Source organism: Anguilla anguilla, chromosome 9 (genome assembly GCF_013347855.1).
Source record: "Anguilla anguilla isolate fAngAng1 chromosome 9, fAngAng1.pri, whole genome shotgun sequence".
NCBI classification, from domain to species: Eukaryota; Metazoa; Chordata; class Actinopteri; order Anguilliformes; family Anguillidae; genus Anguilla; species Anguilla anguilla.
Window position 1 is genome coordinate 17415250 of NC_049209.1, and position 27806 is coordinate 17443055.

General features: G+C 40.7%; 3 protein-coding genes across 12 annotated transcripts; 2 read left to right on the plus strand and 1 right to left on the minus strand.

Annotated features, from left to right (window-relative positions):
• Positions 1–865: 865 nt before the first annotated feature.
• klhl15 (kelch-like family member 15) lies at positions 866–8633 on the plus strand. Of its 2 annotated transcripts, XM_035431634.1 has the most exons (4): positions 867–1179; positions 3890–3977; positions 5005–5716; positions 6059–8633. In XM_035431634.1, exons 1-4 carry the CDS (start codon positions 1071–1073, stop codon positions 7166–7168), a joined length of 2019 nt encoding a protein of 672 aa, XP_035287525.1. In that variant the 5' UTR covers positions 867–1070; the 3' UTR covers positions 7169–8633. The 2 variants fall into 2 exon arrangements, with proteins under 2 accessions (XP_035287526.1, XP_035287525.1); XM_035431635.1 differs by lacking the exon at positions 3890–3977 and having other exon boundaries at positions 866–1179.
• Positions 7685–17030, minus strand: c9hxorf58 (chromosome 9 CXorf58 homolog). 4 transcript variants are annotated; one of them, XM_035431638.1, is made up of 8 exons: positions 16893–17030; positions 15516–15642; positions 13461–13555; positions 12656–12758; positions 11290–11421; positions 10784–10992; positions 10545–10653; positions 7685–10407 (listed from the first exon to the last, which is right to left on the minus strand). In XM_035431638.1, the coding sequence occupies exons 1-8, from the start codon at positions 16982–16984 to the stop codon at positions 10135–10137; spliced, it is 1140 nt and encodes a 379-aa protein (XP_035287529.1). In that variant the 5' UTR covers positions 16985–17030; the 3' UTR covers positions 7685–10134. The 4 variants fall into 4 exon arrangements, with proteins under 4 accessions (XP_035287529.1, XP_035287531.1, XP_035287530.1 ...); XM_035431640.1 differs by lacking the exon at positions 16893–17030 and adding an exon at positions 15852–15885; XM_035431641.1 differs by having other exon boundaries at positions 10209–10407; positions 10545–10679.
• Positions 16010–27572, plus strand: apooa (apolipoprotein O, a). Of its 6 annotated transcripts, XM_035431649.1 has the most exons (11): positions 16010–16151; positions 16394–16438; positions 20843–20944; positions 21050–21169; positions 21901–21933; positions 24520–24574; positions 24717–24812; positions 25199–25290; positions 25955–26053; positions 26256–26324; positions 27322–27572. In XM_035431649.1, exons 3-10 carry the CDS (start codon positions 20882–20884, stop codon positions 26307–26309), a joined length of 612 nt encoding a protein of 203 aa, XP_035287540.1. In that variant the 5' UTR covers positions 16010–16151; positions 16394–16438; positions 20843–20881; the 3' UTR covers positions 26310–26324; positions 27322–27572. The 6 variants fall into 6 exon arrangements, with proteins under 6 accessions (XP_035287540.1, XP_035287537.1, XP_035287539.1 ...); XM_035431646.1 differs by lacking the exons at positions 16010–16151; positions 16394–16438 and adding an exon at positions 16839–16954; XM_035431650.1 differs by lacking the exons at positions 16010–16151; positions 16394–16438 and adding an exon at positions 17115–17247.
• The last annotated feature ends 234 nt before the right edge of the window (positions 27573–27806 follow it).

Here is a 27806-nt window from a genome sequence, read left to right on the forward strand (position 1 = left end):
GTATGAAGTCTAGTAAAGACAGCTCTGAGAATGTCAGTCACAGAAAGGGTCAGGCTCAGAGGTTACCATGCTAATCAGTGGTTGGGATACTTTGTCACAGCAGACGGGGGTGGGAGGGTTCATCTGCCTAGTGCCAAGAGGAGCACCTGGAGGGAAGGTAATACGCAATGAGGCAGGCGTGCTGGAAAAGTGAGTTTTTGTGGCAGGAATAATTTATTTACAAATATTTAGCATTAGCTAAAATAAACCAATCAGTGTTTCACTTTAATTTGCATGGAATATGTGTGTATAACTTCACTGAGTCTGAACAACAATTTTTCAAAACAACAATTTCTGCTGCCATCACCGCTGTATTCAGTGTGCATGGGTTAGATGCCACTGCTCAGAAAAAAGTAGGCTACTTAAAATGTCACGTTGCCCAAAATTTTTACACTGACCCAATAATTATTCTTGGTCAAAAACCAGCAGGCATTTAGAAGAGTAATAAACTTGTTGTTTATGAACAATGATTACATTTTCAGATTAACTGGACAACCAATTAAAGATTGTTATATAGGTTAAATAGGCCTAACTGTGTTATTCTTTTCTTTGTATCAGCATAACCCCCAATTGGTAGTATATGTTTATTTCATGAATAATTGAAGACAGAATGCATGTCCTGTCAAATTTTAAGGTCAAAAGATTTACATCTCGAAACTAAACCAGAGCTCAGGACAACCACAAGGTGAGCCCTGGGTATCAAAGAATAGAAGCATTTCTAATTTACTGAAATGCGAAAATCCTTTATTTATTTTAGTTTTATTGTGGTGGGTGGGGGGCGGGCACTCCACATCTGTCGGTCGAATCAGAATAATCGTACTACAAAATCTCTGAAATAACCGAGTTTCTTATGCGGTTAAAACGCCGAAATCGCGACCGTAACTGCAGGAAATGACGTTAGTGCAGTAGTAGATAATATGGCGTCTGTGATTGATGTAAACGCCTTGGACCGACACTGTTTTGTTATCTTACTCCGTTTATATGATGTCTGTTAAAAAACGACGAAGGTTCGCGAAGGAATCGCTGATTATATGCGCATAAATCTCAGTACCTCAATATTGGAAATACAACCAAACCCGATGTCCGAAGGGGCCCGTGCTCCCTGGTCAAAGCGGGGTTGTGTGGAGTCGCATCGCCGAGGTGAGCTGCCTGTCATTATTATTCCCGAGTGTCAGCGGAACTAGAATTAACTCAGACTTGCTGTTGTCCCTGAAATTGTATCCATAAATCGTCTTGTTTTGAGTGCTCTGTGGTTTGACACTTGGCCCTGACAGACTGCATCACAGTCGGGTTTAATTCAGGTGCTAGCTACATAGCTAACCTGCAACAACTTAACACTATTCAGCGCCAGCTTGCCATGGATCCTCATAGCAGGTCCGTTAGCAAGCCGAACATTGTGTCAAATCTACTCGATTAGCTAGCTCTAAGTAGTTCGTTATTTATATTACCTAGTTAGTGGCTGTAATCGTAACGTCTGTAAGGTTAAATACTGAAGTTGTGTAATTGTGGAAGGACGGTAAATGAAATCCGATTAGATTCGATGTAGCTTCGTTTAAGTTTCGTCAGTGTAAACTGAAGTGCTGGCAACGTTAACGTTGCCCACTTCGACCTTTGCGGTTTTCCATCTCCGCATTCAAGTTGGCAAGGATTGAGAGTAACGCACACAAGTTACTCGAGAACAGTTATTTTTTACTTGGCTAGCTTTAGTTAGCTTATTAAACGAATGTTTGTGTTTCCTTCACAAATGGAATCTCTAGTGTAACTTTACTACACGGAGATGTACATATTTACGAGCATACAGGATTATTTTACAACGTGTTTGAGGTTGCAACTAGATTTCAAGACAGTATGATTGATAATGTGAAATATCATTGTGATGGTAATTTGCATAACTAACATTGGTACATTTCAGAAAAATTGAAAGGCTGAATGTTACCAAACCTAACAAAATCGAACTTGCTCTGAAGCCTGTATGTAGCAACACTTTAGTTACACGACATCAAAAATCTGTGAAGGCGTCATGAATGTCCAAGTCAAAAATTCATAAGAAAATATGCAGGTCCGTGGACGATGAATGGAATGGTTCATTAAATATTAAGTCAATTCTCGTACAGCCTAGAATAGAAAAGTATCGATCTTTATTGGTACTGAGGAGTTCTGCTTCCAAAGACGGTGCACGTATTAACACCTTAACAGGCATACATTAGTAGACTTAAATAATAGGCCGACGGCATTCCAGAGAGGTTGCATTTGAAGGCTGATGGCTTCATTTCAGCGGATCGGTATTACCTTGGTTTGCCTATCATAGGCGATCATATCGTGACAGAGGAACCCCTGAAAATATTTTTTAAATTGTTTGTTTTTATGGTGTTTAATTACTGGAATAGTATTGGCACTCAAGATAATGGCAAGAGGCTAAGCTTTGTGATATAACGGTAACATTATCCTGTTTGTAGTTAATTTAATAATTTCCCCCAATATTATGAGTCATTCTATCCCAAAATCAAGAAATATTGGCTTGCGTGAATTTACTTTCAAAGGATTAACCTCTTATGAAAAAAACCTATTCATTATTTAATATATTTCTGGAGTTCATTTAGAAATATTGGTGTTGAAGTATGGTGAAATTATGGCAGTGATAGGTTGCTATATTTTCAGGTTCCAATATAACAGGAACTTATCCTCATAGAAACTTGAATTTTATTGTTGCTCACAGATGTACACAAGTGTAAAATCACTGTAGTATATTTAATTTATTTTGGCTGTTTCAATAAAGCAAAAGCATACATGAACTTTCACAAAGTGTTTTGTATGTAGTTAAGTCAGAAATTTAATTCTCCTTCTCCGTAAAGGGATTCATGTGCTTTGGAGGATCCTAGTATCTCATCCTTTAAAGGACACTAACCATTATCATTTGTTTCACCAAAAACAAAATTTCAATGAAAGGACCACTTTTCCTGGTTTCAGTATAGCCTGCCTGTTTGTGAATAGGCTACTTATTACAATACGTTGCTGCCCCTAAATACTCAAATAATTTCTTCTTTGTCCAAAAGGGAAAATGGCAACACTTGTGAGCTAATTCTTTTTCAACCGTCTGGGGCAAATCACTTTACACCATTGTATCCAGTGAGTGACCTTTTTTTCTGATCAGGAAAGGAAGTAGAGTAAAAAGTCTAAGGGAGTACAACATTGGTGACCCCAGTCACCCAGAAAGCTCTGCAAGGTGGTGCATACCTAGTCATGGCACCACCCACGGAGACCCCTCTCATTAATCAAAATGCCTGCACGTGAACCTTATTCCTGTGAAGCGATGGCTGGTGGACCATGAAGTGAAAAGACAAAGGACAACAGTGCATGTTTTGGTGGAGTGTGCATGTTTGTCCGCTCTCCTCCATATTGATAGCAAAGGTTGCAGCAATAGGAAAGGATTATGAGAACAATCGTGCAATCCAAAATTAGGAGGAAAACTAAAAATCTGGATAAAAATAGCACATTTTCTATCCGTAATCTATAAATGTGAGATTTTGATATAGTGGCTGTCTCAACAGTATAGTTAAACCATCACATTCATGACTTTACATGGACTAATCCAAGGATCACATGAAAATATTTTAGTTTACAGGCTTTAATAAATTAAAAATTTTAGAACTCCTTATTTCTGGATGTGTAGCTTGCTTTTAAATTATATACTATTTTCATTAACAATGTAGTAAAATGTGGCACTGTTGGAATTTACAGTCCATCCTACATCAGAGCAAATTGTGTGTCCCTGTGGGGAGTGACAGATGCATGTTGATGGTCACTGGATTCATATTTGGCCTTGAGAGACTGAAGCACTGTCTGTCCACAGAGCAGGGGAAACACAAGCAAAGAAAATGTGAACTTCCTCCAGGCACAGTGCCAGCCAAGCTCCCGCTCAGCCTGGAGGCACCTAAGAGGTAGAGTTTGTCTGCTCGGCGTGCTTCATCCAACTCACTGATGTTGCTTGCTGAGGTATCTATGGTGGGGTGCTCATTCATTTAATCAAATTCCATTTAGCGTAACAAGGGGCCTTTCTCCCACTAATGTGCACAACAAATGGACAATAAAGTTCTACCAACACAAGCAGAAATGTAAGTTTTCCTTTTTTTAACTGTGAAACTTAGTGTTCAAGTCTCCCTAACTTCCCCTCTGGGTCATATTTTGTGAAGACGACATGGCATTGGTAATGTCAGCATACCACAAATCCTTTGTCTGTATAGACACTAGCACAAAATGAAAAAGAATGTATTGCCAAAGTCTGTGATAACCTTGTCAAAAGTGGCCTGCCACTAGTGTAGTCAGTTGAGTTTCATCGTGAGTATTTCACACAGGTAGACAGTGAGAAATAGGTCTACACATCTGAGCTGGTGAACCCTGTATGGTAATTCCATTTTCCTATTTTTTTACAGTATAGATGGACAAATCAGAGCATGAGAAGCCCAAAATACATGTTCTATAAGGTTGTACGTCAGTAAAGCTTCATAACTGAGCAATAGAGTATTCAGATGCATACTGTATCCTACAAATCTAGAGGAGCTCTTTGTGAGTATAAGAATGTGTGTTTAGTGCATGGCAGTGATTTCACAGATTTAGGAGTGGAATGGGAAGCTAGGAAACTGCAGAATTCCTGTAGGAGGAGGAGGTGCTGTTCTTGGTGTTGTAATGTATCCTGTGGTCTTGGCCAAATATTCATCTCACCAGTGCTGACTGTCCATTGTCCTTCAGAACAGGAGTTGCACTTTTCAGCAGCAACTCTTGTTCTCAGTCAGGACAGGTGTAAATAAGTGATGACTGGTTGGCAGCACATGTTTTGGAGGACGTGTGCTGGTAAGCTCCCTCCTGAAATTTAGAAAACATATGTGAAACCAAGGGGCCATTAATAGCAGTCCATTCAATGAGCTACTACCACATGTGGATTTGACCTTCCCTCGTTGTCCTCCACAGGTGTCTGATGGCAGGAGACGTGGAGGTATACCTGTCCCAGGCTCACGATGGCAGCGTGTCCGCAGGGTTCCGCGCACTTTACGAGGAGCGTCTCCTCCTGGACGTGACACTACTGATCGAGGATCACCACTTCCAGGCGCACAAGGCCCTGCTGGCCACGCAGAGTGACTACTTCCGCATCATGTTCACAGCTGACATGCGTGAGCGCGATCAGGACAAAATCCACATGAAGGGTCTGACCGCCACTGGCTTTGGCTATGTACTGCAATTCATGTACTACGGCAGGCTGGAGCTGAGCATGGTCACGGTGCAGGAGATTCTACAGGCGGCCATGTATGTGCAGCTCACCGAGGTGGTGGAGTTTTGCTGCACCTTCCTCCTGGCCAAGATCTGCCTGGAGAACTGTGCCGAGGTCATGCGTCTGCTGGAAGACTTCAGTGTGGGCATCGAAGGTGTGCAGGAGCAGCTGGACGCCTTTCTGCTGGAGAACTTTGTGCCTCTCATGGCTCGTTCCGATTTCTTGTCATACCTAAGTTTCGAGAAGCTGATGGCTTATCTGGACAGCGACCAGTTGAGCCGCTTCCCGGAGATTGAGCTCTACGAGGCGGTACAGACCTGGCTGAGGCACGACCGCAGACGCTGGAGGCACACCGATGCCGTCGTCCAGAATGTGCGTTTCTGCCTCATGACACCCTCCAACGTCTTTGAAAAGGTAAAGGGTGACACATTTCATTTGCAGAATTGTTCCATTTGCTTTGAAAATGCTCTGAAAATTCTTCCCAAGCTTTCGTTGTAACGCAGTCTACTTCTGTAATGCTCTCCCTTTGTGAACTCACTGTGTGCGGTAGTACAGCTGTCCCGTATGAACTCCCCGTCAGTCTGGTGTGTATATCCAGTCTAGGTACTTTGAGAGTAAATCCAGAAGTGGCAAGTTGCCCATTTCTGACTTGGATGCGTTGAATATGGACCTTTTGTTAAAAACATAAATTGGATATTCATTGATATCTGTTGTGCCTGAATGCGTTATCTAATATTTGTGAACACACCCCCACAGGTGAAGACATCTGAATTCTATCGATACTCCCGGCAGCTGCGGCAGGAGGTAGACCAGGCCCTCAACTATTTCCATGAGGTCAATGAGCAGCCACTCCTGGACACCAGGTCCAACCGGATTCGGTCCATCAGACCACAGACCGCCGTTTTCCGCGGGATGATCGGCCACAGCATGGTCAACAGCAAGATCCTGCTGCTGCACAAGCCCAAGGTGTGGTGGGAGCTGGAGGGCCCGCAGGTGCCCCTCCGCCCCGACTGCCTGGCCATCATCAATAACTTTGTATTCCTGCTGGGCGGCGAGGAGCTGGGGCCCGACGGAGAGTTCCACGCTTCCTCCAAGGTCTATCGCTACGACCCGAGGCAGAACTCCTGGCTGCGCATGTCCGACATGTCGGTGCCGCGCTCCGAGTTCGCCGTGGGCGTCATTGGGAAGTTCATATACGCGGTGGCTGGCCGCACGCGCGACGAGACCTTCTACTCCACTGAGCGCTACAACATCGTGGAGGACCGGTGGGAGTTTGTGGACCCCTACCCTGTCAACAAGTACGGCCACGAGGGCACGGTGCTCAACGGAAAACTGTATATTACCGGCGGCATCACTTCCTCCTCCACGTCTAAGCAGGTATGCGTGTTTGACCCGGGCAGGGAGGGGCTGCCGGAGCACCGGACACGCCGCACTCAAGTCCTCACAAACTGCTGGGAGAACAAGTCCAAGATGAACTACGCCCGTTGCTTCCACAAGATGATCTCGTACAACGGCAAACTGTACGTGTTCGGAGGCGTGTGTGTGATCCTCCGTGCCTCCTTTGAGTCACAGGGCTGCCCATCCACTGAGGTTTACGACCCAGAGACAGACGAGTGGACCATCCTTGCTTCCATGCCTATCGGGCGTAGTGGACACGGGGTGGCTGTGTTGGACAAGCAGATCATGGTGCTGGGGGGGCTGTGCTACAATGGTCACTATAGCGACTCTATTTTGACCTTTGACCCGGAGGAGAACAAGTGGAAGGAAGATGAGTATCCCAGGATGCCTTGCAAACTGGACGGCCTGCAGGTGTGCAGCCTGCACTTTCCAGAGTATGTGCTGGAGCATGTGAGGCGTTGCAGCTGAGGCAGGGACTGCCCCCTGCTGGTTCACCTCAGTTACACACAAACTGTCTTAGAAAAATAACAAAAAAATAGCTGTTTAAAAAGTTTACTGCTGTTGAAATAGCGCCTAATCTAATGCTTTTATCCCAGAGATAATAGGTAATTGCTTACTTGAAGAAAATAATTCCCAGAATTCTTTGGTAATTTTGTGACTGGATTGTGGATAGGAGGGAAGACTATGTTTGGGTAGAGTGTCATTTTCAGATGCAATTTAAAAATTAAAAATTTCTTAAACAGCATTAATTATTAAAATAAACTTTCACAGTTTTTTGACCATCATAAGTTTTTCGATCTTTCATGTATTTTTTGTAAATTGAATGCCCTTTGAAATCAGTGTTATAAAAGGGTAACTTTACAAAGATGGTAACATGAAATATATGCCATTCCTTAGTTTAGCAGGTGTGCTTATTGAGAAGCAAATGACCAGCATCACAAGACAAACCACTCATTTCATTCTACTTAAGGTCAGGCTCTGATATTACTGTGTGACCATCTTTAATGCATGAGAGAAAACCAAACATTTTGATTTTATGCAATAAGTCTGCCTTTTCTCACAAATCATCTGGAGCCAGCAGTGCACATACAGGAGCCTATCATGACTTATTTAAACACATTTACTTCTTAAAAACCTTGATGTATTTTCATATTCTTTACATTTTGTTTGAAGCGGAGTCTAATATTGCTCACTTCATTCCCGCCTGCCTCCATTCATCAGAATGAATTGTGAAGCTCACCTCACCACATCTGCACTGATAGACGACAGCGATGCTGCATTTAGAAAAAATTACAGGTTTAGTGAACCACTATTAATAATAATTCCTCAATAAATATTTTCAGATTTGCTGAGAGAATGATTGCTGGTCTAGTTCCTGGGCCTGGTGACCTTATATGCTTGGTTTTTGGATGTTTTCATTATGGATACATTGTAGCATGATGGTAGGGACAACGTAACTTCATTGTAATGACTAGTCCCTTTAATTTACAAACCTTTATCACACATTTGTTTTAGCAGTGACAGTAGGGAACTGCTAGCTCTGTTGAAGGTGCACTGTGATGTAATGCAGTGATTTTGCACATAGTGGCTAATGCTGTGGATTAGACAATGGAGTGTGTGGGTTGCCTGGGCTTTGTGTTTGCTATTGGTGGGAATGAACAGGAAGTGTAGTCCTGCCATTCCAATCTGATTTGAGAGAGAGTAGGTCTTTAAAAGGCAGGTAGGCAGGGCAGAGTCTTGTCACCTAACATTCCAGAAGCCACATTATTCTCATTTCTGCTGCTTTATGCAATATTTATTCTCATGTGTTTTATTTATTTTTGTATAATTTAATATCATATTTTATTTGTATTTTTATGTGACTTTGTGTTAATTGTGTAAGTACAACTCATGGTTTCTGTTTTATTTATCATAAATGTATTTTTGGAAAAAGCATTTTCTTAAATGTGCATTTTTTGAGTGGGGGATTTTCATGTGTGCAATATTGAACAAATTAGATCATCTCTCTTGAGTAATTTCTTTTTGAAACATTTACCATCCACAGCTTAATAACTGGAATTATCTATTTCTATCTATCTATTATATTCTTTTTTTGTGTTCACTGCTGTACAGTATGGTGATGTCACTTCAGATATTATTAAACTAACCAGATGGTCAGTACTGTATTCTTGACATTAAGAGTTTCCTATATTTTCATTTTCATTAATGCATAAGTTATCCAATTTGATGTGGCTTGTGAAAATTCAACGGGCATATTTAAGTAGAGAACGGCTTTGATGGAATTTCTGAAGCGCCAGATACTCCTATAGATAAGAAAAAGGGAAGCAGGAAGGAACATGGGTAATGACCATCTGGTTGGTCTATAATAACATGTGATGTCACTTCCTCACAAGGCTGTACACAAGGGTGGTAACACATCCTCTCTCACAGGGCAGTAAAACGGAGCAAGGTCAGCGTCGCACTTTTCAACACAAAGGGGTGATTTTTCACTGGGTTTCCACGTCCCTGTGCTTACGCTAACACTTTTCAGTGATGATTTCCACACCACTCTCACTGACTTCCCTGCTGCTAGATCGAGAGTCTCTGCAGTCCCTGAGAAAGGGGGCTAGGGCTGCTCTTTGTTTCACTGTGGCATTTTCAGGACTCACTCGGTGCTACTGCCTGAGGGGAGAGAAATAGTTTGAGGACCATGACCAAGTAGAGAGTGGTAAAACACAAAATTTTCACCTTCCAGCATTTATATCAAAATGTAACTGGAACATTTTCTAAATTTGTAAGACTGACACTGGAATATGCATTGATAGAGGGAACATGGGCATTAAAGATAAACAACAGCAGGAAAAAAAAATCTTACTCTGCTAAACCCATTTGGAAACATCTGGTAAATGTAAATGGTACAGTTGTGCAGAATGATCCTACTGGGTGTTTCAGACCTAAATCTTCTTATAGTGGACTAAAGAGACTAAATATTTAGGATTTGCGTCCATTGGCAAATGCTATGTCAGCTCTCAGTGCCATTAACCTCACTTTTCCTGGTAATCACATAAAGTAATTTCATGTGGTAGGCAGTCAGTTCTGGACCAGACATGCATGACTACTCTATTGTCCATTTGATGGGGGGGGGGGCTTGGTCATATTAGGTTTACCATGAAAGTAAAATAAAATTTTTGTCAGCTTTCATTTACTGTGAGAAATAAACTCTTAGACTATTTCTTTTCATCAGGGCACTTGATAAATATGGTCTGCAAAATCACCTGTTCCATTTTAGGCTGTTTAATTATGTTTTTTTGTGTGAGAAGTAAGTTTAACATCTAAGTAAGCAATCATACATTTGCATGCATTGTCTATTCAGCTGGATATTTGCTGAAGAGGCTAGGATTAAGTAATTTGCTCAAGGACAGAAAAACCATGCCAGTACGTTATATTGCTTCCTACTACTGTCTGTCTGTTTGGGTCTGCATTGACAATTGATCTGCATGATCAGGAGGTGATACTTCCATGTCACTCAGAGAGAGCCCTTTTGTCCAGGAGTACAAACGTTCCACCTCTTCTTCCCATTCAGAATCTGTAGAGTCATCCTCAGGCATCACTAACTGCTTTGTTTGTGGTGCCTCGAGCCTCGGGTGTCGCCCAGTGTCTTTTTCCACCTCCCCTATTCCTTCCTCATTGATTTCCTCTCGTTTTCTCTCCTGTTCCTCCTCTTCCTCCTGGAAGCAAATGCAGCACAAAACACTCTTCACATTCTCGGGGCATTTATTTCAGGCTCCCATTTTACACTTGCCAGGCTAGAGGATGTACAAAATGGTTGGTCGACACAAGAAACAGGTTTTTGGCCTCAACACACCTTGCTCTCTTTGTTTGAGGCATAAAGCTGTTTCCTCTGGGTGGCCATTTTGCAGGCCTTGGAGGAACGGCGGGAGGATGGTAGGGGGGTGGATCCCACTGCACCATACCTGTCAGTGCAGAAGAGGACAAGGGGCTGGCCCATTTTCTTAAAGGTTATGCCTGGAAAAATGAGAATCATATACTGTCTTTGATCCAGTATACACAATGTCATCCAGACTACCACTACAGGGGATGCACCTGTGCAGTCGAGGGGTCCTTCTTCCCTGCACAGAACTGCCCCCTGGGGTTACTGACAGGAGCTTCTTTCTTAGTCTGCTTGCCATGAAGCCATTTTCACCCCTTTTGTGTCGCAGGATGTCCCGCCACAACCGTTTTAGGGCAACGGTTCTCCAGCCATTATCTCTCCCACCCAGGTGTGCTGGCAGCTCATCCAGGTGGCTATTGAACTGGATATAAGTGAGGCAGAGAATTAAATAATCAATTACTGAGAGAGACCTATTGCAAAATATAGCCCATATAATGGAAGAGCATTATTCTAAAAGTAGGTTTGTGAAGCCTTAACACTGCACTATTCACAAGAGGATACACATTACATTACAGGCATTTAGCAGACGCTCTTATCCAGAGCGACGTACAACAAGTGCATCAGTTCAAGTACACAGGAAGCAGCAACCCATTGCTTTCCACTGTTCATATGATAACATTGATGTAATCCCTCACAAAAATCAGCATACATTTCTCACCTGCATATAATCCCTCTTACTTAGAACATCCATCATGTCCACAATCTTCCCTTCTTGGCTCTGGATCTCATCAGTAATGAGCATATCAAGGAACTTCCTGTTTCCCATAATCCTACATGTCTCTGCTGTGGCCTGCAGCGGAAATGGATAGAAACAGTGGCTGAGATATGGCAATCTAACACGTGCACTCATGGCACAGAGGGTGATGCCATAAAACCGGAAATTGTGGCCCTCATTCAAAAACCATGCATATGTACAAAATTCATAATCAAATGAGCATATAATTTCTGTATCATAATCAATGTTTATTAATTATGTTTCATGTTAATGTTTATATCTTCCTCCATTTCATGCTGTGCATAGGAACTCTTCCTAAAAGTTAATAATACAGAGAGATAAACCTAACGGGGTGTTTCCATTATGCCGCAAGTGACCAAAGATACTACTAGTAGTAGCAGCTGGTCGGTGAAGGGGTTGGTTGGCGTACAGCTATTTTCTGGTCCTTTGAAGGTCACAGACACAAAAATGTGTGTTTTCTTGGGTCGCTGAGAAAGGCATGCCATTTATATAACATCAGTGTCATATTCCTCAAATAGCATGAAACTATTCAAGCTCTGAGGATGGGGGCTTTGCCATCTTTTAAGATAATTTTCTCTGTAGGACAGAGGTACTTTATCACAGGAAGAATGACCACTCAGTACTATTACAAAAGACTGACATAAAATTTGTCTTCTGAGAGTATGAGTGTATCCAAGCCATGTTAGGAAAGTGCATCATAAACCATTACTGAACCTCCAGAACAACTAACTGTTGGAAGACTGATGTGTTTACATGTTTTCATCACAACCTATAGCTAGCATTGGTAAGTACATACAGACTTGCAAGACTTACCACTTGCAAGAAACTAAATAAATAAAGAAAATGTTTTTATTATTATTATTATTGTTATTATTATTATTATTATTATTAATAATAATAATAATAATAATAATAATAATAATAATAATAATAAAAATAATAATAATAAATTATTTTTGCATTCATTTATTGTTTTTTCCCCCCACAATGACTGTGACCAACAGGCACTATCTTTTAAAAATATACATAAATAATGTTTCTGCTGGTGCATCCAACTGAACTAATGTATCCAGTCCTGACTGCACCATTGCCAACTGTAGCAGGAAATCCTGTGAGGCAAAGCAAAATCTTCCATAGGAATCCAATGAAGGTGAGTTTCAGTTAGTTTACTCTAGGTGGCAGGGTTCCCATGTGTTGGTTCTGGGTGTAGCTGGGTGTTGAGTTTAGAATACATGTCACTAAGTGTTTGGATCAGGCTGAGTTCACCTGGCTGCAAGGAATGCCTCACCTGATTTGAGGAGCAGAACAGCTTCTTGCCAGAAAGGTACTTCCCTCCTTTCAGATCAATAATCTTGAAGACCACTACAGGAGGAAAGTGGGAACCTGCGAACCTATCGATAAGATGAATGGATTACATTGGCAAGTGCAGTGACAGGAAGCAAGTATTTATAAATCAGTTGGGCATGGTGAGGTATATGTAATTAGCTGTTGCATTACTGAAGGAGAGAGGGTTTCAATGTACAGGGCAATCACAGCACAAACTCTTCAGATCTACTGGACATCTGTGGTCCATCTGCACAAGAACTGTAGTCCTGCAGCACGATGGCTGTACAGCCCAGCTGGTGAACACTAAGAACTAAAGACGTGGCGGCGCACAAATTGCGGAAGACACATGGGCAAGTCTAAACACTTTCAAATTGACAGACGATGCAGAAATGTAGCATTAGGCCAGGAAATGCTGTAAAGTTCATTGTGACAAATTCCTTGTAAAATGCACCACATAAATACATTTGATTGATTCATGGATTGACAAGAGCATAGATTTACAAATGCAGGTGAAAATTCCATTTTCATTTGGAACTCTTAACTATAATAACTTAAACAGATTAGACTTTGACATAATATCATACTATCCATTTATACAGCTGGATATTTTACAATGGCAGTGCCTCAGCTGGAAATCAAGCCCACAAGTGTTTACTTACAATCCCAGGTTGCTAACCATTACACTAACTTCTACCCCTGCGAAATTATCATTATTCAATTGGGAAATAAAGAAAATTTGGGATAAAATATTATTTCAACAATGATACCTCAATCTGACTTTATAATGAATGCTGGGGTCTCTCAACAAGAGGGCCTCTCTTGGGCTAAGCTGGCAGAGAACAGCAGGCGCAACAGAATGCTCCTGTAACACAACAGAGCAGGTAGTGAGAGGAAAGCCTTCATTGTGACACATTAATATATTAAAGCTATAATGTTACCAAAGCTGAAAGCCAAACTATAAACGCAAAGCCACTGCAACAATAATTCATTCAGTCAGGGTAAAAGGGCAATCATTTTTTGGTTGCAGGAAGGACTCAGAACCACAGAGCTATGGAAACCCTTGGGTGGACTAAGTGTGAAAAATCAGAGAAAGGGAGGTGAAGGATGGTTGCATCTGCTTCTGTATTTAATGGTAACCTCTACTCTAAAATTCAAGCAAGCCTCGTCATAGCATTATTAGACTCATCATTAAGTGATCTGACCTTTAGCACGGCTACATTTCTTGATAAGCTTATGATAGATAGCTGATAGACACAATGTCCCTTACTGTGTTCTAATTTATGAGTGAACATGTGTTGGTGTATTTATCGAACAAAAATGTTCACACCAACCCTCCTGGAACAGCTCCCAATCCCTCATTTCCCATGGCAAATTAACCTGTTTACAGTAGCCTGGTGTGTTATTTCATGCAGTGTTTCCAGGGTTATTTTACTCACAATGCAGAAATTATTCATTATAATATTTAACCTACATTCATTTTTACATGAGTGGATTAACATGATACAAGTGGGTTGCTTAGTTTTTAGATAGCCCAAGAGTCTGCAACCTTTGTCCTAGAAAGCCAGAAGCTCTGCTGATTTTTGTTTTTTCCTTAAAATCAGCATCTACAGTTGAGGCCAAAAGTTTACATGCACCTAGGCTAAAGATATTCAAACACAATTTTTCATAACTCCACACATTTCATGTTATCATACATTCCCTGTGTTAAGTAGGGTATCTACTTTATTTATATAAGAGATAGATAGATAGATATTTATTAGTCCTTTCGGAAATTCATCATGTGCCATACAGCAATCGTCAGACAAGCAAACAGACAATACAATACCAACAGCCACAATGACAACAGCACCAACAACAAACAGCAACAGAACACCTCAACATAATCAGAGGTCATTTCAAAATAATAGCTAAGAGACAGATTTATTTCAGCTTTTATGTACTATATCAGATTTTCAGTGGGTCAAAAGTTTACATACACTTTGTTAGTATTTGGTGGCATTGCCTTTAAATTGCTTAACTTGAATCAAACGCTTGGGGTAGCCCTCCACAAGCTTCTCACAATACTTTGCTGAAGGTTTTGCCCATTCCTCCTGACAGAAGTGGTGTAACTCAGGTTTGTGGGCCTCCTTGCTCTGACATGCCTTTTAAGTTCATTCCACAAATTTTCTATGGGTTTCAGGTCAGGGCTTTGTGATGGCCACTCGAATACTTTCACATTGTTGTGTTTATGTTCCTTTTGTGAATGTCATGTAGAAACGATAGAGCTTTTATTTGCTAAATGTATCCATGTGATAGTGTTTGAATTACAGCTAGACCTTGAATTGCATACTGGCAAAAAACTAAACTTTAAAAAGAATGATCTTATCAATGTTTGATAATCCCATTTCAATAATGAGGAAAAATATGAATAATTAATCTTATTATTTTTCTGAAGTCTATGTACACAAAATGAAATGGCTTAAGAAATACCACTCCGATGCCAACGTCTAATTTTCTGGCATGAATGTCTACTCTGAATCAATTAATGAAAAAGCTTGCACAACAACAACAAACTTAAAACATTGACTTAGGCTTTCTATATCACAATCGCAGTTCCTAAGTGTATGTAGGCTACATTTTTTATGTAATATTTGGATTACATTTTATTGATTTTGATGTATTAATTTGCTGGATTTTAAAAAATGGAAAGCATGGATTGGACTTTTTTTTAACTTGTATTTAATTTCGCTTTATCAATGTTATGGCAAAATGTATCGACTTGAGTTAAAAAAAACAGCAAAAAAAAAAAAAAAATGTGTTATGCAAATGACGTTGATACTCACAGCTGCGCGAACGGTGCTTAACAGCAGACTGAAAAGCCGCCTGTCCTGGTGTGAACGCCAGAATGCCTGGATTTTTCGGGCCGCCGATTGACGCTCCTCCTGGTCGAAGCTACAAAATGGTCCTATGCTTTCACCGTTAGATTTATAGTTCATAATTAATTGTAAAAACGCATAGACATATTTATGTTTAATGTAGCCTTGTCTACGACGGCCAGATACAGATAACCTACTGTGTGTGTAGCTAACCTGCTTGACATATTTCAGAACTCATGTGGCTATAGTTTACTGTAGGATTTTCTTAACAAGGAGTGGCGTTGGCTACCTGGCGTTTCTCACCTACATCCACGTTCCATGTTGCCAAGCTTATTAAATGCATGTCTTCATTGAGGATCCGTTATGTTTAATATATGCAAGGGACATACAATTTTAGCCTAGGCTACTACCAGCTAGCCTACGAGTGATCTGACACTCTTGAAACTTGTGTTGGCAGTTATGGAAAGGTTGCTAAGGAACACCAGAAGCCATCGGAAATCTAAGCTGGGATGGTTGGGTTACGATATTATGACATGCTGGGCAACGATATTCTTTCATAGTTAACCACTTTTAAACATCCGTGCAGCCTCTTGTCAACCCAAGGTATGGTGAACATAAATTACTAATCGATTATATCTACTCGGCTATTACTAGGCTACCTAGTAGTCCAACATGATTAAATATATTTCTAGAAAGCTACTGCTTTTTCCCCATGTCAGATTTATGCCGATGGGTGTTATTGAATTAGAGACAAAAATGCAATTAAAAACTTGAAATAAAATGGGAACGTAAATGTCTATTTTGCACGTGTTTTTTTTAAATTTATTTTTAACACTCATTCGCAGCCTTGGAAAAGAAAACATCTTGGGAATAAGTTGCTGCTGGAGCAGGTAACTAGTATAGTGTTTATGAAATGTCTAATTGCCTTCTGAACTTTCTATTTTAGACCATTTTCTACTCAAAATGTGCTGCACACGAATCTACAAAATTAATTTAAATTCAAACTATTTTAGGCATAACTATAGTTTGGTTTTCTGTCATATTTAGGAAAATTGTAGCCTATTTTCCATTTCTCAAGTTAAAGTTCCTGCTTATGCTTAATAATAGGCCTAGTCTCAACATCACTAAAACAAGATGCTTTTTGACTAAATTGAGAAATCAGTTCGCTTTTTCTAAAAGGTAGTCTATTATGTAATCTACTAATCAATTTCAAAGAAATCCGAAAATGCTAATAAATAAATCGGAGTCCTTTTTAAGAGTGGTTTGATAGTAGGCTACATGACGGTGTTAAAACAGAAGGCTATCAGAGCTCGCCTTGGCAGATCTACGGCGCCATACCCTTACATGAAGTGTGTCCGATCTCTCGTGCCGTAGACGGAACATAGGCACCTCCAAAGATGTACAAGGTGAGAAGAAAAACTTGACATTACCACCATTTTTTAAATGTAGCTATCGATACATTTTGCGTATCCTGTAGTCACGGGCCACGGTTTAGTAATTGTAATTCTAACCATGATCACTCGGTGTAAGAAGTAGCTGGGCTAGGACGCTGAATGAGAAGCACGTTAGTTGAAAGGCTGGACATTTCGTGATATTCGGTTTCGCTAGCTAGAGGGCTTTTAAGGACAAGTGGCAGCGTGTTGCCAGTTGACAGATAGGCGATCGCCGTGAAGCCTGGTTATATTGGGTTTCTTTTACCGTATGTATTATACTTATTCTAGACTAAGTAGTGAATTGTGGTCTCTGCGTTTTCTACATAGCCTGTAATAAATTGAAATGGCAGGATGTTGCAGAACGTCATTTGACGCAGCCCGACGAGATATATTGCGTTATGACCGGATTTATGGACGACTGAGGTTAAATTAATTTACAATATTGTATTATAATTACCACAAGACTGCTGATAATAATGAAAAAACCTGTTGACGATTAGCTTGTGTAATGGAAATTTCTCTCAAGTCAAAAAATCTCGTGTAGCTAAAGAAGTGCCTTCGAAAACTGGCGAAAGACCGTAAAACCTGTAAGCACTTGGTAATGATGAAAGGTCGGTGAAAGGCCGTCTGTGTTCAACTGAAACGTGAAAAGTTTTCTAGTCGACTAGGACGTAGCCAATTTCCTGCTAAAATATGAGCTATATTGGGGTTAACCTAATACGAAATGTCAACCCCAGATTCCCACATCTAAATGTTTATATTTCGGTGTTCCGGCTTTTACTCATTGGGGTGATTGTAAAACGTCAGCCAAATGCTTCTCGCTGACTCGTGACAGGACATGATGTGTGCTTAAAGAATTTGTCAATTTGGTATTTTGTCAACAGATGGAGATGCAGTTCCGGGAATTTGATGGTGTCTCAAAACGTAGTCTGAAGTGTAGGCTGCTTGCCTCATTGTGGCTACTTAAAGGCTGAGATTTTGCGTCTTGAAAAGTGACTGCTCCTCAAACAATTTGGCTTCAGTAATGAAAAAGTTTGATTTTTTCACAATTTATTTACATTACATTTATTTGGCAGACGCTTTTATTCAAAGCGACGTACAACAACTGCATACCGATGGTTATTGGAACAATTACAAAACACATGTCAGATAAGGTACAATACTCATTATGTAACCGTTATTCGTAGCCATGAACACATTAAGTCCAGTTCCCACGGTAAGCATAGGACAGGTCAAAAAGTTATGGTACATTAAAATAGGAGGCAGGAGAACAAGCTACAAAATCAAGATAATACAGGTGCAATATAAATGTTGGATGGAGGTACAAGTGTAACATGAAAGGGCTACAGGTACAAATCAGAAGGATACAATAAGAGCAATTCTAGATTGGGAGTGCCAAGCAGAGTAGTGATACTTAGATGCGTCTTCAGACCATGGCAGAAGAAGGGCAATTACTGAGTGGTTTGTAGAGGAACAGGGAGTTTGTTCCACCACTGGGGAGCTAGGATGGAGAAGCTATGTGGTAGGCACAAGGAAGAACTTTTCACCATGATGGCAGAGAGTGCGAGTCGCCCTGCTGTAGCAGAGCGGAGTAGTAGAGCTGGCGTGTTGGATTGAATCATGTCCTGTAGGTAGGCGGCAGCTGTCCTGTTGGCTGCAGTGAAGGCGAGGGTCAGGACTTTGAACCTAATTTGAAGAGGGAGAGGCAGTCACTGTGGTGCCATCGACGTGATTGAGAGCTCCCATCATAGGGAGGTCTTGTAAGGGATGAACAGCAGCTTGGTCTTTTTGAGGTTGAGCTTCAGATGATGCCTGGTCATCCATGTTGAGATGTCAGCCAGCCAGGCAGGTAGATATTCTTTCATTGACCTGTATGGCAGAGGGAGGGAAAGAAAAGAACAGTTGTGTATCATCAGCATAACAGTGATAATAGAAGTCGTGGGAATTAATGACTATTTAAAATACATTATGCAAAATTATGTGGGTTTTTCACTCAAAGTTGTGAACTGTAGCCCGTAGAACAAGCCAAAATGTTTTATACTGTCCCTAAATCTCCAAGATGCCCCTTTATGAAATTTAGTGGGTTCAGAAATTATCCAGGCATAACAATGACTGGGCTCAAAACAGTGGCATAGCCAGAAATGAAATTGCAGCTGGGCCTGAATAAAAGTGGGTGGGCCACACAATACATTCCATAAATAGCTCAATAGCATTTACAGTACATTACAAGCGCGAAAGTGTTCTGCTGTGCGTTGGCGTGCTGTGTTACACTGCTGTTACTTATGTTTAGTTTTGCCTACTTATGTGGATGTTTTTTCGCCAGTTTTATTTGCAGTAATACCGATTTGTCATTACTATTAGACTTAAAGGTCGTGTTAAACAACTAACATTACAGGTAACATAAACTAATCCATGTCCTCAAAACATATCGGCTTGAGAAAGTCTCATAAATCAGCTGCTGAAAATGGATGAAAATTTGAGTCGAAATATAAAAGTACATGTTGCTATTTAATAGGCTATATAGGCTACCGAAATTGTTACCAGAATTCATTACCTGAAAGTTCGTTTTTTTCTTGGATCAGATAAAAGAACGTTTAAAGCCACGAGAATCAATCAAAGCTCGTTGGCATTTTCATTCCTTTCACTTAGGCCTAGTCTTTCGGCTTCATTCCCTAGTACTGTATTCGTGGAATCCCCGTACTGAATTTGGATGAGCTTGATTGAATAGATGTTGAATAGATGAAAATGCGTTCACTAGGCTAAGTAGGAGGAGGGGTATCATATCAGCAGGGAAATTACGCTCTCAAAGTAACGATGGTGACAAGTCAGTGTGTCTTTTTTTTGTTGTTGCTGTTATCACTAAAAGACGAGATGCGAGCTGCACCCTAGGATGGGCCTAGGCAAGAAGTGGGTGTCGCCTACATCAGCAGGGCACTCCCTCCGGGCGCATGGCATAATTGGCACATGTAAGAAGTGCCATGTAGTGCAGTAATGCTGATGAGAAAACATGGCAAACACAGAGGTCAAACATTAATGGTCTTACTTCACTCTTGGTGTCCTCAGTTTCAGTGGAATTCTGCCTACACACACTTAAGGATCCAGGTGGTGGTTTAATATTGTATTTTGATTGTGGTGCAGTAAAGATTTTTTTTAAAGCAGTTGTTTTTTCACCTTATTTGAGTACTGCTGTGCTCTCATTCACAGAAGAGGATTGTTTTAGTTCAGATACAGTTTGATATTAATGTTTTCAATAAATTCCACTTAAAACAATGTGTTGCTTCTTTCTGTATTACCTATTAACATTTAATCAGTCAGCTCACCTTGGTTCACTACACTGCTTTCTGAGATGTCAAATGTTTCTTAAAATGTTGTACTATCAGTTTTACAACTTTACTTTTACAGTGCACAACAATTTTAGAGCATTTGGGATGGATTGCTTGAGAGATTGAGCTTTACTCTGCTACTTTAAATCAGATAGACAACTGCTTTGGTTCCCAAGTATGCTTACAGTTTAAATGCTGAAAGAGTTTGGTTCCTATGCTATTTTGTCTTAGAAGAGAACCACAGAAAAACACACATTCATAGTGTAGTAATCATTCTGTTCTCACTGAATGTCCCTGGGTCTTGTTCCTGTAGGTCCAGAATGTACATTTCTCAGGGGTACATGATTAAATGATTAACATGGGCATCATAAAATAAATCTTTACTTGCTGATGTCATTCTCAGTTTACAAGGCATAACCAAATAAGTTACAATGTAATGTAACTTAAACTGAACATTCTGTGAGTCTGGTCGTGTCATTCTGTTGATTCTGTGTTGGGACACAATTTTTATGGTCACTCTGGTTTTCTGTGCCTGCAGGTGGCAGGGCTGACAGCTGGACCGGGAGCTCTGGGTCTAATGTCTGGGACAGTGTTTGCTGCCAGCGAAGAAAAAAATGACACCACCATGAAGATTGATGAGGTAGCACACCGCCATCTCTTCCGCAGACTGGCATGACATTAGACTGAGTGACCGCCAGTGTCATCCTAACTGTTTTTGGGCCTGATCACATGGTTTATGTTGCAGCTGTCCCTCTACACCACACCACAGCAGAAGTTCAGGTATGTGGAGCCGGAGGCAGGGCAGTTGGAGCAGAGCGTGGCCCTGCTGAGGAAAACTGCTGAGCCGTACACCACCTGGTGCGAGGTACACTCAACCACAGAAACCTACTGTCAACTGCATCGTATCAGCACATTCTGAAACATTCCGTTGTGGTAGTTTCTCCAGAGAATAGCCCCCAAATTTCTCTCCGCATCTATACTGCTTCAGCTTACATTGCTCTATGCCGGAGCCCAGGGGTCCACAACTCCGGTCCTGGAGTGCTTGTGTTTGTTCTCACCAATTACCAAATTTTAGTTTTATGACACCTCTATGAACTATACTGGTTCACTCCTATACTTCAGCACAGTAAAATCTTTAGGATTGTGGCTGTGGCTGGTGCTTATGAAAATGTCAGATCAATACATGATTGAGCAAATTAAATAATTAAGAGCAGAAGTTGGCAAAAAAAAAGTCCTTAAGGGGATCGGTCCTTGTTGTGCACCCCTGCTTTAAGTGCCCACTGTTGCCGTGAAAACACATCTGAGCTTTACAGTAAATGGTTACTATTTACTGTTTTCAAGTCAACAGTAAACATTTCCTGTGTTTTCCTGCAAAGAAATCCTGTGGTGTTCCTGTTAACAGTAAGCATAACTGAACACCTTGAATGGCTAGCATGAACTATTTCTACATTAACAGCTATCAGAGACTGTTTCTACTCTGTGAACGGGAAATGTTGGTCTGCTTTTCGCAACGATTTGATTCTAATGCTTCTGCGCTCTTTGCTTCCATCACTGCATGTTCTTTTTGATTACGCCACTCTTCTTGTTCCCTTTCAGCAAACTGGCCTTGCTGTTGCACAGAAATATCAGGTACTTCATTCTCTTGAGGGATTCAGAGGAAAGGCAATGATTTGCTTTAAAGGGGACCTCCTGTAGAAACAAAAGAACTCAAAATGCAGACAATGGAAGATTAATTTCTGTCAGTTGGTTCTTTTTTCCAAATATTTGGTTGTTTTCTTTTAAAGAGGCTGTAGCCTTTTCTTTTATGTTCTTTGATTCCAAGCTTTAGGATTTCATGGCCATTGATATATATGAATGTATTTACATCAGGGGTAGACAACAAGGGCCAATCCATTTCAGGATTTTGTGCAGACATTTGCCAACATTTATTTAATTAGCCCAATCATATCTTGATCTGACGTGTATAAGCACCAGCTACAGCCGCAGACTGCAAGTGTATCCTAGAGATTGTACTGTGCTGAAGTACAGGAATGAAGCAGTGCAGTTTATAGAGCTGTAAGAAATGGTAATCGGTTGGAACAAAAACCAGCACACGGATCGGCCCTCCAGGACCGGAGTTGTGCACCCCTGATTTACATTCATCTGAATACCTTGGGTTCATTAAGACTATACCTATGGATGCCAAGAACAGTCAGCTACCCCTTCAAAAGGGTAACTTTTGAGTCAGAGAGGAATCCCACAGTGCATTGCTCTGTTGTGTTTATAAGGAAAAGCCACAGCCTTTTAAAGCACAAATTAAAAAAGTAAGCAATTTCAAACAATGGCCAAATGAGATAGATCTTTATGTATCATTCTCTCCTTTTTCAGTTCAGTTTTCTACAGTTGAGGTTTTCTTTACAATATTAATATAATTAAATTAAAAAAACACAATTATAATCTTGGCAATCTTAGTGATCTTGGTTTGAGGGTGCTGTTGAGTGGTGTTTCCTGCTAAAGCACTGCTTTTCAGTGTTGTGATGTGCCCTGCTTTCTGGGGTTGAATCCTGACATTGCTAGTGACACCTGTGGCCTGGCTGTGATTGGTTACAGCTGTCACCCAAATATTGAAAGCCTCAGACTGAACTCTCCTGGTCAGTTAGAGCCTGCAACTGCCTTTGACAAATGGTTTTTGCATTTATGAGATCGATGGTCCTGTGAGTACTCTGAATAATCTTTTCACCAATGCACTCTGTACCTGAAATTTTCAGTCCGTCAGATCCATAGCTACCAGTTGCTGCATTAGAGGAAACGTTAAGTATCAAGCAGCTCTGTGGAGGAGTGGAGGGAGATTTAAGTAGAGGTCTAAACCCCTTTGTTATGTGGAAAGTTGTAGATTAACTCAAGTGTTGAATAAGCACGCGGTTGCTTATCCATTTCACAATTTGTCTGCTCTGTCAGACATAAGATAAAGCTGGAAAAAAACATATTGGTGCCTGTAGGTTATCTCATGCTTCTGCTTTACTGCAGCTTTGCTCAGGACTGTAATGTGTCCGTGATATTTTTTTTTTAATGATCACAAGTTTAAAATTTTTTATTTTTTTATTTTTTTTAATTTTTTTTTTTTTACAAGTTGTCAATTTTTAACCCTATCCTATCAGCTAAGTGAATCTAAGTTGTAAAATTGTAGTCGTACAATATGTTGATAACTTATCTTAACAGCCATACAGACAGTGTAATTATTTTGTAGGACCCCATCCAGGTCAAATTACAGGGCCTTATGTTCAGTTCTAATTTATATATAACATGCAGCTAAACCAGTTAGCTATATTAAAAATAAGACTAGTAACACACTGAAACAGACTTCAAAAGAGATAGTCACAGTTCACAAAGACTTCCGCTAAAAGTTTAAAGAAGTCAGTGTTTTCAGTTCTCAGAACACATTCCTTGATTAAAATAGGAACTTGAACAGTTAGTACCTTCGGCTTGTGTCATTCTCAGAACAAGTCTGCATGTTTGCTTCTGTGTTATTTCCATGCAGTTGCACAGACACCATGCTTTTTCGGTTCTCTGTTTTGTTTTCTGTTCTTTGTGTTTGCCACTTCCTGTTGTATTTGAAGATGAGTTCACCATGCAAAATGTTGCACCTCTGCACCCTCAGCACCTCTGAAACACATTAAACAGTGTTCGGCATATTGTAATCATCCCATCTGCTCTCTGGGTTGCTGTATTAATCGACAAAATTGTTAATTCAGCTGTTCTCTGTGCTGTTTTCAGGATACTGTTGATTATAGGCGAGGCAATTTTTTGCACCATTTCAAAAATATTTTGGTGCACCTACTCACACATCACTGTAATCATAATATATTGGGTATTCTGTTTCAATTTTTTGGTTTTATTCAAACCCTATTTATAATATTCAGTATCTGAAATAGCATTATATTATATGGAATTAACAAAGAATGAAGAAATGCATCACTCCTCCACTGTAGTCAAATGAGTGAAGTGAAAATGAAATAGCTTGCATGTACTTATCAAGAGTTCCCGAGTAGCTAGCTTGCTGTTGAGCCAGATGTGTTTGTGTTAGCTAACTGCTTAACCCAGGTCAAAACTCTAAGATTATGTAATGTGACTTGCATTACATAGTCCTATCTGTAGAAGCTCAGTCTGTGCAGTGCTCATAAAAAGTGTTCCTGCATATTCAGCTGTTCTGTGTTTGTTTTTTCCCATTGGTCACAGGGTGTCTACAGAGATGTAAAGCCCAAAGTTGAGAGCTCCATCCAGTTTGGTAAAGGTGAGACAGGCTTGCATCTGGTGACATGCCAGCACTGAGACTTTGCAACACAGAAGGAAGTGCTCTGTGTATAAAGCGCACACATTTACAGAACTCATACAGAAGCAAAACTGAGTATGATTCCTTTGGTCTGCCCTTTCAGATTGCTATGGCTGTCTGAAAGATCCTCCTCCTGAATTCTACCCCCGGGTTGGTGTCATTGGATTTGCAGGCATCCTGGGGCTCTTTCTTGCGAGAGGTGACATGGCACAAACTTATTCCATTCTAATTATATTAACGACTTTAGCAGCCAAGCCCCTTTTTCTTTGGTCATACTTGTCCCCCATTCCTGTCATGGACCCTTATTCTCTTTTTAAATTTTAATAGTAAATTTAAATTTAATAATACATTTTAGTGGCGCTGGCTGTATTGAAAGGTGCCAATAGATGTTGGACAGTATATTTTACATTACCTTAACATTTTTGATGCCCCTGCTCTAATTTCACCAGTGTGTTCAACAGTGTGTATGGAAACTTGTGCCTTTTGCACTCTGGTCTTTGTTTTCACTAAGTTTGTGGCTTCCATGTTGTGTTCACAGCCTTTCTATGGTAACTGGTCTGCTAACTGAGTCTGTATGGTCCTCAGGCTCCAGGATTAAGAAGCTAATCTACCCCACAGGCCTGATGACTCTGGCAACCTCCATGTACTACCCTCAGCAGGCTGCCTCAGTTGCCAAGGTGATAGAGCTGGTGACCTTGTGCAGAAGAGTTTGAATGGAATATTCTAGAACCAGAGCTTTTTCATATAGATTTGCATATAGAACATACTGCTACCCCTGCCCCCCTGGGAAGAAAGCATTTTTGTCATAGATCAGCATTAAAGGTCAGAGATAAGTCACTGTCATGTTTTGAAGTATAACCCTATCATTGTTATGGGGTTAAATAAGGAATATACTCTGCTTCCTGTGTCTGCATCCTCTGGTTTGTTTTGAGTGTAAACATAGCTCTTTTCCCTTGCCAACAACATAGCAACACAGCACGTCTGTAGTTTAGGTATGTAAAGTTTGGTTGTATCCAGCTTGTTCTAAAAAAATTTTCAGGTGAAAATTTCTCTGGGAAGTGAGCCAAGTCTTCAGGGGTTCCGCCACCTACCTCATGTCACCTACACCTGATCTGATGAAAACATGACTTCACAATGCCAATTTTGTTGAATATCGCCACCATGCCCTTTTCCCCCTTCCCCGGAGATCTCAGTCTGAGGTTTTCTAGATTTTTCTCTGCTTGTGGAGGGGTTTGTGAATTCAGCAAAGGTGCCGTGCCTCTGCTGTTGATACTGGTGGGAAACACTGCTCTTTACCACTCTCCCTTTTTCTTTTCATGCCTTTCTCTCACTGAATTTCAGGTGACAGGAGACAGAGTGTACGAATCCGCTCTGCAGGGATATGTTGCCATGGAGGCTCTCTGGAAGGGCAAAGCCACTACTAAGCAGGGGAAGGAAAAGGTTAGGCACTGGAAAATATCTGTGCTACAGATGCATGGATAACTGTGGTAGCAACCATCAGTATCACCTGGCCTGTCCAAGACCGTTTGGTCTCCTGGTTTTAAATCCCCCAAATCAACCATTCTTGTTGACTGGGCTGTCCCACTGAGATTAACTGTACCGGTTCTGCTAGTCACGTTCTTACTTTTGTTTCCTTTGCCAGTCTGAGAAGGCAGAACAGAAGACTCAGGACAGCAGCACACCAAGCAGAGACTAAACACGAGTGTAGCAGGTACTGTACATCCTTACCACAGCCCAACTATACCACATACCTATCCGCTGTCCGTCTGTTATGCATGCCTGTGTGACGAGTTGTACCTACCCACCAAGTTTCCGTTATAACACACCTGTCTATTATACCCAGGCAACACATTTGTAACACATCTGCATATCATGCTTAGATGACACATTTGTCCATCATGCCTCTGTAACACAGACCTCAATGACTGCATGTGACCAGACATCTGGTTTTCTCCTGGTCTGACATGTCAGTTGGTCATGAATGGACATAGTCTGGAGCCATCTGTCCTGATTCTACTGGTAGAATTTTGGTTAGCCATCTGCTCTTAACAACTAAATCAATCAGAAGCCAGGGAGGTGTGACGTAGAGGACCGTTTGCATGAGCATCTGCATTTAGTAAAAATTACAGCGGAAAAGGCACAAGGAGCACTTTCAATATTCAAAAATACAGGCTGGAAAATATTCTAAAACTATAATTCTACTAACTAATACTAACTAATATTCTGAAATCGTACTTTTTCAATAAAGGATCAAAGTAACCGGTCACGTTGTACAGTTTGTATTGTAAATTAACCTTTCATACAGGCCTATATTCATGCTACTTGGGATCTCTTACACCTTTGCTTGCACTGCTATTCTATGTTTTGTCTGCAGAGCAACAAATGGATGAAGCTTCACCTAAATTGTTCCATGTATCCTCGATTATAAAAATGAGAACAGAATAAAGCATTGTTGTTGGATCCTTTATTGTCCTTGAAGGGACTTTCCTTTGTGAATTTAAGTGGGTACCAGAACTTTGGCTAGTCTGGGCTTGTCAGTAGCCATTAGATTCTTGTGTTATAACTCACATATACATCACACAACCTTGCAAAAGCATCCTGTCGTGTATTGGGACATTTCTACTCTTCGTGGTATATTTAGTGTCTATATCCTAACAACTAAACAGTAATCATGTTGTGTAATGCATCTGCTTGCTCTGTATTCCCAGGTGCAGTACATCCATGGGTCACCAGGAGCTCATGTGTATCTTGGTAACACAGGTCCTCCCAGCAATACATCAAACAAGTACTTTCTTTCCATCTCCTGGGACCTGCTCTTGCACTAGCCTCTTCCTCTTTTTCTGTTACTACGACAGAGGGCGGGGCCTGTCACAGATGTTCAAAACTTGAATTGTACTACTGCTTTTTGGTCCCCCTTGTAATTGAATGTATTTATGTAAAGAAGTTTTAACAAACTGTCTGACCGGGCTATTTTTTTCCTTCTGTGGTTTTCATTCCACCATAACACTTAACAAGTAACCTTTTCTTCACCAACACTGTTTGGTCCTTTGCTGTGCTATGATGTTAATCCAACAGAATAATAGGGCGTATACAGTAGATTCTAATTAAGTATAAATGCAGCATTGTGCATGTATAATATTTTTTTTGGCAGTCAAAAAAACCTTTGGTATTTAAAAAAAAATATATATTATTG

Excerpts from the sequence above, each read along its gene's own strand:
- klhl15 (XM_035431634.1), top strand. The coding sequence starts at position 1,071 with ATGCGCATAAATCTCAGTACCTCAATATTGGAAATACAACCAAACCCG. Across the intron at positions 1,180-3,889 it reads TGTGGAGTCGCATCGCCGAG|AGCAGGGGAAACACAAGCAA; the intron begins GTGAGCTGCCTG and ends GTCTGTCCACAG. Across the intron at positions 5,717-6,058 it reads CCTCCAACGTCTTTGAAAAG|GTGAAGACATCTGAATTCTA; the intron begins GTAAAGGGTGAC and ends ACACCCCCACAG.
- c9hxorf58 (XM_035431638.1), bottom strand. The coding sequence starts at position 16,984 with ATGGTGGTAATGTCAAGTTTTTCTTCTCACCTTGTACATCTTTGGAGG. Across the intron at positions 12,759-13,460 it reads CATTATAAAGTCAGATTGAG|GTTCGCAGGTTCCCACTTTC; the intron begins GTATCATTGTTG and ends TCTTATCGATAG. Across the intron at positions 10,993-11,289 it reads GTAAGAGGGATTATATGCAG|TTCAATAGCCACCTGGATGA; the intron begins GTGAGAAATGTA and ends ACTTATATCCAG.
- apooa (XM_035431645.1), top strand. The coding sequence starts at position 18,097 with ATGGTTATTGGAACAATTACAAAACACATGTCAGATAAG. Across the intron at positions 20,945-21,049 it reads CCACCATGAAGATTGATGAG|CTGTCCCTCTACACCACACC; the intron begins GTAGCACACCGC and ends TTTATGTTGCAG. Across the intron at positions 21,934-24,519 it reads CTGTTGCACAGAAATATCAG|GGTGTCTACAGAGATGTAAA; the intron begins GTACTTCATTCT and ends CATTGGTCACAG.